Source organism: Gadus macrocephalus, chromosome 7 (genome assembly GCF_031168955.1).
Source record: "Gadus macrocephalus chromosome 7, ASM3116895v1".
Classification (NCBI taxonomy): Eukaryota; Metazoa; Chordata; class Actinopteri; order Gadiformes; family Gadidae; genus Gadus; species Gadus macrocephalus.
In genome coordinates this window covers 12,367,373-12,377,040 of record NC_082388.1, presented here as the reverse complement: position 1 = coordinate 12,377,040, position 9,668 = coordinate 12,367,373, and the positions used below count along the sequence as shown (strand labels likewise).

At 47.3% G+C, this 9,668-nt stretch overlaps 1 protein-coding gene across 5 annotated transcripts in view; it reads right to left on the bottom strand.

Moving 5' to 3' along the window:
• Positions 1–2,876: 2,876 nt before the first annotated feature.
• The window catches only part of klhl13 (kelch-like family member 13), a 29,679-nt gene continuing 22,887 nt past the window's right edge, over positions 2,877–9,668 (bottom strand). For all 5 annotated transcript variants that reach the window (XM_060055732.1, XM_060055734.1, XM_060055731.1 and 2 more), the window contains 2 exons: positions 9,263–9,376; positions 2,877–4,088 (listed from right to left, as the gene is read on the bottom strand). In XM_060055732.1, the coding sequence (XP_059911715.1) occupies positions 3,601–4,088; positions 9,263–9,376 (602 nt within the window). In that variant the 3' untranslated portion in view covers positions 2,877–3,600. The remainder of the gene's footprint in view (positions 4,089–9,262; positions 9,377–9,668) is intronic.

Genomic DNA, 9,668 nt, shown 5'->3' with positions numbered 1-9,668 from the left:
GTGGTGGCTTTGGTTAGGAACTGTATCCGCCTCTCAACCATTCGGTCTCAGGACATCTGATTCTTCGACGCAGATGAGTAAATAAAAACACATATTTTCGGAGATTGGCGCGTGTCTATCATAATGAAAGTCAGATACAACTCTATATTATTGAGCGTCACCATTCATAATGAAAGACAAGCCGGCCCTTGTAAATGCTTTATTCGTTTTTTGTGATCGGTTAACACACGGCCCAGCCACATTGGACGGTGGAGGCGTTTTTAATTCCTCCACTAGATGTCCCTATTGCAAAATAAAAAGAAAAGCCACGCTGCAAATGAGCTACTCGACCAACAACTATTACCGAATATTTATTTGAAGGAGGCATTTTAATGATTTTAGGCCTACAACCTTTTTAATAAATAATTTACTGGATTTTATTTGTGTGCATGATTGGCATATTTGTGCTAAACATTTAAATAAATAGCTTTAATAAGTTGAGATTTATGTCACTGTGCTGCTACCGTTTTCACTTTGGCAACGTGGCATGCAAGGCATCATTCATATATAATCATCATCATTCATATATATCCACCTCATTTCCCCTTCCGAGTAGGCCTACCTTGCCCGATGTCAAGTTCTCCGGAGACGGTTTTCCCGGCAGCCCACCCAGAGATGATGTCGGAGGGGGGCGTGCGTTTTTATTGATTGCCCTCTTAAATTTGACGACGTCTGTGCTGAAGTAATGTCCAAAACAACAATCTGTAACATGCCTACATCATAAACACAACATTATAGGCTCTAATAAAAGACCACGGCCCTAATATATAGGCCTATCCAACATAGAGCATTATATATCATAATCAAAGGAGCCTACACCAATCTAAACAAATAAATAGCAACCTGTGTTTCACAAAAGCCAGATGTCATGCAAGCCAAATGCCTATTCGTCCACCCACCAAATGCGGAAGCGTCAAAAAACAAAAATGTGTTTCTCCAGAACACACAAAGAAATGATAGGCCTACAAATACCAATTTATAAATAGTAAATGTACTTTTGATCGGGCCAATTATCGGCGGTCACTGCACCTGTTCTGTCCTCATTATTCTTCACATTATGGATGCGAGAGCATAGAGTAATGAGTTACTAAATTCGGTTAGCTCATTATAAAGCCTCTCGTTGCTAACGTGCTCTGTGTGAGCTTAGGCTGATTTTTTTTTGGTGTGGTACATAAACAGACACGGCAGCACCCAGCGGTATCTGGGTCAGTATTTGGGATCAGGCGGCGCACGCTGGGAGCCAGCCGCCGCGCGCCCCGCTGCGCATGTGCGCTGCGCCGCTGTCAAACGCCAGGCGGTAAACCCTCGCGCGGCCCACCTCTCGAATCAAATGACCGCCCTGACAGTGGCGTGAACACGTGCTAAACTAGGCCTCAAACATGACCAGACTTTAAATCCTCGTGTCCGTTAGTTTCTCAAACAATGTGAGGAGATATTTGGTGCACTTTGCTCATTAAAAATAAAAGGCGACCCGTCCCGTGGAACGGGTTTGCTCTGCATCAATTAATTATTTAAATATCTACTTAACCCAAAACATCGAGAAACAATGAGACCGTGTGCAGAGTCTGGCTGGCATACTGTGGCAAAGAAACTCTGCTCGCCTGGTTTCTTTCTGTCAATAGCCAGTCGAATAAACTCCACAAGTCGTAGCACGGACATCTATTGTTCGTTAACCACTGTACTGGAATAATTGATCAATCTTTCTGAATATCGCTTTATACTTAGGCATGGTAGGCATGTTCTGTCTGTGACACGTGCCGTGACAAAGAAGGCATCTGTCACGGCTGACAGGCTAATGTGATTAACTTCTATCTTAATATATTGTTCTGCCAACTCCCCAACTTGTTCAGAATGGGGTGCATTTGCATGAAAAACATTTTTTTTACACAATGCATTTCAGCCAAAAAATATATTTTTTCTGGTGCAACAAACTATATGTGACAATAGTACAACATGTATATTACATTTCCTTCAGTAACGTTACTTGATTGTAGTCCTGTTTATTAATGGGACTTCACCAGTCATAGTTCCTAAATAACTGATATTTAGCTGTTCTGGTAATCTCTTGCCGACCCATTTAATAAACAGGATTTAAGAACCGTTTATCAGTAGAACTGGGCTAAAAGTGAATTAAACACACAGATATTTCACAACGCTATAGTAATGTCCACGTGGGGACACTTGGAGTTCAAAATATCCGCTATAATCATCATCATAACCGCAAGGACAGGAACGGTCACGTGACACCAGTTACTGCCAGCCAGCGTTTGACTAATCGCTTTTAATGAGGATATCATAAAGCACGACGTCGCTGGGTGACGCGATATCCCAGCTCTCTAATTAAACTGAACATCAGGAACAAGCTTTACACAGATGACCACACAATTACACCAGGCCACCCTTCAGGATTTAGAGAAAAAACACCTTGGACACCATATGCTGCAAATATATATATATTTTTAATACCGCAGGTTAACAGGAGGGCAGATGGGAGATAATGTTGTGTTATGCCTTGAGGAAAAAAATATTAAAACCAGACTTGAAATCCTCGTGTCCGTTAGTTTGTCAAACAATGTGAGGAGGTATTTTATAACTTCTCTATATAAATCATAACCGGGTTAAAGAGCCCCTATTTTACCACCGGGTGCTAGAGTGACAAGTCATTACAAACCATTTTAAAACGTGTCAATTTGTGTCATCCCAATTGGTCACCTAACAGTTGGACAGCAGCACCTGGTCAGCTGGGACGAGTGGACTAATTTTAAATGCATCATACAAAAATCAAACAGCTCAGTGCTAGAAAACCACCGGTTACCACAGCAACAAAGACATCCAGATTATTTTAAAATCTTGTTTATTAAATTTAGAAAACAACATTTTGTTATTTCATATCAATAGCAGGAAAGAAGAACTGAAACTGTGGGATAGAGACCCAGAGAGAGACGTGAGAGAAAGAGAAAAGAGAAAGAGTGCTAGCGAGCGAGAAAGAGAGAGATATGGGGCCATGGCCATACCCCCTGAGTTATAAACCATCTGTGTCTGGGTCTCGACCGCCCTGGGTTCGACTGCACCTTACCTGGCATAGACTAGGAGAGAGACTGTGTGCCACGCGGCCCGCCATGGGGGCGGCGATGTGGCAAAAACGCAAAAAACAACGACATAAAACGTAGTAGACATCAGGTAGAAAAGTTGATTTGCAAATTCACTTTTCAAGTTTAGGTATTTCCTGCCAAAGTGTAGTGAGATCGCAGCGTTCGTGACCAAAGGGAATGGGGGGGGGGGGGGGGGAGTGACCTCCGAGGGCCGGCGCCTCCAAGGGGCAGGGCCTCTGAGGGGTGGGGGCATGGCCTCCAAGGGGCGGGGGCGTGGCTTCCAAGGGGCGGGGCTCAGGACGCTGCACTACTGATGTAGTCCTGATAGGAAGTGCAAACACTGTCTGTTCGTCTGCGTGTCGACGTAGTTCTATGTGTGCATCTGTGTGTTCGTTACAGGGTGGGGGGGGGGGGGGGGAGGAGGAGAGGGGGCTCAGTAGAGGGGCGGGAGGGGCCCGGGGTCGTGGCGTCATGGCGCCGAGAGCGGCGACTCGCGCGACGGCGACCCCGTGAGGTCCTCCGGCGGGAACACGGTGAGCGTGCAGGCGCGGATGCCGCCCAGCGACTCGGGCAGGTCGAAGACCTTGTGCCACTCGTCCTTCTCGGGGTCGTACTTCTGCACTATCTCCACCATGCAGCGGTTGTTCCAGGAGTAGCCGCCCACCACGTAGATCTTGCTCTCGAACACGGCGACGCCCACGTCGCTCTGGCCGCGCAGCATGGGCGAGATGGGCGTCCACAGGTCGAGCGCCGGCGAGTAGTACTCGCAGCTCAGCACGTCGTCGTAGTCGCTGGTGCCCCGGAAGTGGTTGCCGCCGATGACGTAGAGGCGGTCCGCCACGGTGCACATGCAGTGCAGGCCGCGCACCGTGGTCATCGGCGCCTTCTGCGTCCACTTGTCGGCGTCGGGGTCGAAGCACATCAGCTCCTTCTGGAAGGTGTCGTGGGTGATGCCGCCTGCCGCCGCCACCGCAGGAAGGAAGAGAGCGACACAGGTTAGACACGCCCCATCTCTCTGGAACCAGGATGGATCATCTGGCAATCTACCTCCCTCCCTACATGGCCACCTTTCCACCCCTCTCTCTCTCCCTCTGTTCCTCCACCTCTCTACTCCTTTCCCCTTCAATTCCACCTCTCTCTACCCTTCTCTCCATCCCTTACCCATAATTCATACATCTGCTTTGAATCACTCTCCGCTGCATAGACGTTTATTGATTTAAATATATTTGTTTGATTCCAAAATGTGTTTTCATTGCGATAGTATCTGCAACACGATGTTAATTAGATTTCCTCCCCCACCTTTATTATCCTAGAGATAAAAGGAAAGGTTGAATGGACTTGACACCCTCAAAGCAGAGACCCACCAATCAACTGAGTCATTTTAGATGTGATGGTAGCCTCTCATTGGTGGAACGTTAGGGCCCGCCCAACATGACTGAGCACCGCCGAGAGGCCCTGCCAACAGGAGCCCAGGTTGATGAGTCTTTAAAAGACTTGGCTCCTTGTTAACGTTGCACCTCCGCTTGGTAACGCCACCCCCACCTCACACACGTTTCACTTTCACTCTGGGGTGAAACGCGATGAATGTGGATGCAGACTAACGCTCCACTTTTTGCTTCCACTAATATGAGAAGCCCTGGCTCGCTGCTCAGACTGATATCACTGCAGACAGCCAGGGTCTAACGGAGCGTGTGGACCACACACACACACACACACACACACACACACACACACACACACACACACACACACACACACACACACACACACACACACACACACACACACACACACACACACACACATCTACAGGGAAGGCTTAAAATAAAGACCAACACAATCCCAGAATGCATCTGGGCCACAGCCAGCCAACCCCAATCTCCCCCGCCCCAATCTCCTTGTAGTCAGACTGGAAGCAAATACACTTTCCCTTTCTGCTCCAGCCTGTGATTCTATCCGTCCCCCAGCTGGTCTGTCAGATGCCATGACTAATAACAGATCTGTGTTGATTAACCTCCATGACTGACGGATCAGACCACAGAGAGCTCCGTGTGTGGCAGCAGGTTACCCAACCAAAGGGCGTGGGACCTGCTGCTCCAACATTTAACCCAGCCGTCAGACTAACCCATTGTTTGGATCCTACCCAAAAACTAATTAAAGACCAAAATAAGACGTCAGACCGTATGGTCACTTTCCCGTTATGACTGAATGGCGTACAATATACATCAGACTTATTTGGGGCAGTGTATCTAGAGGTCAACATACATTGCTTCATACTTTCAAGGGACAGAACAAGACATTGGCTGGATCGCTGCCCCCTCCTACATTGCACCACGAGTTCCGCTGGTCAATCACACAGAGACATTGTGCGGCGACGCTGATTCACAGCAAGAATTGATGAGCTGCCAGCTTGAGTCCCAGCTCGGCCCTGAACAGGAGCCTAATGGGGCAGGCGGACCCAGGCGCACCAGGAACCCGGGAAGGAGTAGAAGTGGCTCAGCACATTCCAAAAATACCCCACACACATACCCTGCGGAAAAGGTTGGGCAGACGTGGGCCGCATCCGCAAGACAAAAAGACCGACCCTGGATCACCGGGCAGGGAGGAGAACCGACACTGTCCACATCCAACACGGTCACGGTGAGGGAATCATAATAACAATAAGATCAAATGGAATTATGAGGTGACCCCGTTCGGTTTTAGAATGTTCCATTATGTTTCAGCCTGAACTCAAAACAAAAGATAAACTTTCCTAGAACATTGAGCTCTAGGAACACTTTTTTTTTATGTCCGTCGCTGTGTACGAGCGCTAGAACGAGCAATGTTTTGAATGAAATGTGCCACACAAGCTTCAGCAAAATCAACTGCTGCCCAGACAAAGCCTCACACATCCACACACACCTTGTGGCCGGTTGCCCTCTGTAGTGACGATGAAGAGTATACTGAACGGCCATGAAAAGAAAAAATACTGCATTCGGAGTGGAGTGAAATGTTCCCAAACTTGTTAGCAGCGAGAGCCAACTGAGAGAGAGGAGACGCTAGGAGAGGTGGGGAGAGGCGAGTAGGGGAGAGAAGTGTTTGCCCTTCCTCCAGTCGGGAGAGGGGGAGTGACCTCAGCCATCCCAACCCACAAGACGTGACGGAGCTACCGAGTGACTCGCAGTGGCAGCTCCACCGAGCTGACATGATCCCATCCGACAGCTCTGTGGTACCGCTGGAGAAAAAAAAAAAAAAAAACCTGCGCTAAAACATCCTGCGCTGACCCAGTGTGACAGGCCAACATGGATCTGCACCCTGGTCACCTTGCATAGAGCCCGCTGCTAGCTGCTAGCGCCCAGTCTGCGTTGACCTTTCAGTAGGTACAGGACTGCGCCCTGCGGCACTGGACGCTTGAACCAGAGCATGAAGCCCCGTGTATGGGATCTTGGGCGGTGAAACGTGTCGCCGTTGTCATTCATTCCTATGGGACGGGCGTCAGAGCTCAACCTAGTGACAGCAACCAACCAGATAAGTTGCCCTTGCAAATATAATTTAGTTTCTTTAGAAATATTTGGTTGGCCTAGAGTCGCTTAAAATGGAGAAGCTGGGCATACTGCTGCTCTTTACTTCGTTAATTAGCAATCATCAACATGGTACATATTTAACAATTCCTAACAGATTTTGCTTTGTTGGACCAATAGAAAAGGATGAGTTAATATATGAATAATGCCCCCTGGAACCTGCTCATGTACTCCACTAGGGTAGTCGGCCCCAAAGTGGTGAAACTGCGTAGAAGAGCGCTTTCTAATGTCTTACGAGGCTGTCACAGAAGATTACTCACTTCAGATCTCACACACATATCCTCCGACTGTTGGTGCAGCTGCTACAGTAATGCACACTGGAATTGGTGGGCCCTGGGGTTTTTAGCCTCACAATCTGCTGTACACATAACAGGACTAAGCAGGACCGGGGAAGAAATGGGAACTCAGGAAACACACCCACACTCACATACTTGCCAAGACCCTCTATGATGTAACGAACCATCCAAAGCAACCCTGCTGTTTGATTTCCTACAGGAACACCAAAACAAGTGAGATCTCCATTCATTACATCTCATTCCCTGTAATAGATGTTCATTTTAGACTGAATGGCTTAATTCTTTCATGGACACGACAAAAGAAAGAAGACATTGGCTTCTCTGTATCATCAGTGACTTCCACGCATCGCTCTACCCCAGACCACGCAAAAATCGCCCAGACACATTTGTCTGCTCCTGTGATTCATTGTAGCGATGGTGTCTTTAGCTCGTGTTCTGCTTAATGCACAACAAGACGAAAAACAACCAGGCTATTATATACCCAATGCAAGTCACATAAGCAGTAACATTTCCCAACAGCAGTGTGTACACACACACACACACACACACACACACACTGCTTTAATATAATTGACCCTTGACTGCGCAAGGCAGACAACTTACTGAAACAACTCAGCTGCTCCAAATAATAAATTTAAAAGTTTATTTTTGGCTCAGCCATGTCATCTGCACAAGATTAACGATAAACTGAGACCATACTTTCAACCAAATAATACATCAACCAGAGTAGCAAAACGATTCAGAATTTTGACGAATAAGGTAACCGCAGGATATTGAATGAACCAGAGAACAGCAACAATTTTAAAGATGAAACCAAACTGCAAGACAGCAGGGGGAAGAGTGAAGCAGCAGCAGGATGTAGTCAGAACCCCAGTGGATCCCCCGCCCCCATCTTGTCCTGTCAGTTTAGCTCCGGCATGTGTTCTCCGCTTGTTAAAGGGGGCCATGGAGCCTCTCTCTCTCTCTCTCTCTCTCTCTCTCTCTCTCGCTCTCTCGCTCTCTCGCTCTCTCGCTCTCTCGCTCTCTCGCTCTCTCGCTCTCTCGCTCTCTCGCTCTCTCGCTCTCTCGCTCTCTCGCTCTCTCTCTCTCTCTCGCTCTCTCGCTCTCTCGCTCTCTCGCTAGCTAGCTAGCTAGCTATCCCCCCCAACTCTCTCCGTCACCCTCCCAAATATAGATATATAAATATATATATCACGTTGGATTAGTCAGTGGCCAGAGATGGAGGAGGCTCATCTCCACAATAGAGGATTTGTTGAGGATCCTGTGAGGTGAACAGGCAGTGTGTGTGGTGATGGTGACTCATATGGAAGCATGGGGGGGGATTAGTGGAAACCAAGCCTACGACATGCTCAATATCTACTTTTCCTCCTTGTTTTGACTAAGCTGGGGCATTATACAGAGCCGGCAATACTAATGTCAAATTAGGATTTACCATTTCTTGGGATGACCCAGAAGAGCGGGGATTGAGCAAATTTGGTTGGATCCTTCTCTTGCTCCCTTCAGTACCAGAAATACAAAAATCTAGTTTTCTTGAAACGTCTCACAATTTCTATTTTAGTTAATAGCTAAATGCTTCAATAAATCAACTGTTATTCTTTTGGAATATATTCGGTTAAAACAATCAAACTTTTTTTTTTTTTTACATTGAAATACAAATATATTCCTTCTCAGTCTGCTCAATATAGGAAAGAGCTACTGAAGGAGCGAAGGAAGCTTTCGTTTGTGATGTAAAACATGCCGCCTATAAATACGCGCATGGTCAGAAGGTTGCTTATGAACGAATAAATGAATAACTGGTCCTTGCCAGTGCACTGTGTATGACGAGGCTTCCTGCTGCACAAGGGAATACGAGCCTGGCCCAACTGCGTCATCCTCTGCTAGCAACTACTAGCACCCTGACTCAGTGGCTGTAGTGTTGGCTAATGAAGGGAAGGGTTCGCAATCCAAGTTCAACCCAAGGTGCTCTGGAGAAAATGACAAGAAAAATACCATATTTCCAGAAATCTATGTCACCTCCCTGCAGGATTTTCTTTTTGAATATTTTATGAAATGACATCCCTCAGTTTGAGTTGCGCTACAAATTCCACTTCAACGTCATCATTTCCTATTCTGTAAGCGAAGACTCATTCAAACATTTACTCACAAAAAGTATTTCAACCAACCCTGCACACAAACAACAAACTGAATCCAAACTAAAGGTCTCAGCAAAGAACCCATCATCCCTATAACTCAAAAGGTTAACCACAAAATCAGACATTTCAACATGAACCCTCACCTGAAATGTACATGTAGCCCCCGTAGACGGTGCCCGCGTGGCCGTAGTGGGGCTCGTTCATCTTGGCCACGTAGGTCCACTCGTTGGTCCGGGGGTTGTAGCACTCCACCGTGGCTGAGGGGAGGAGACGCACACACACACACACACACACACACACACACACACACACACACACACACACACACACACACACACACACACACACACACACACACACACACACACACACACACACACACACACACACACACACACACACACACACACACACACACACACACGGCGGCGGCGGCGTTAGCAGGAAGTGGGTCAAGAAGAAGACTAAAGAGGACAAACTGGAACAAATGAGCCCTCGGAGGGTTTCGGCGCCTGAGTTGAAACGAGGATTTAAATGCGGCCCACGCCA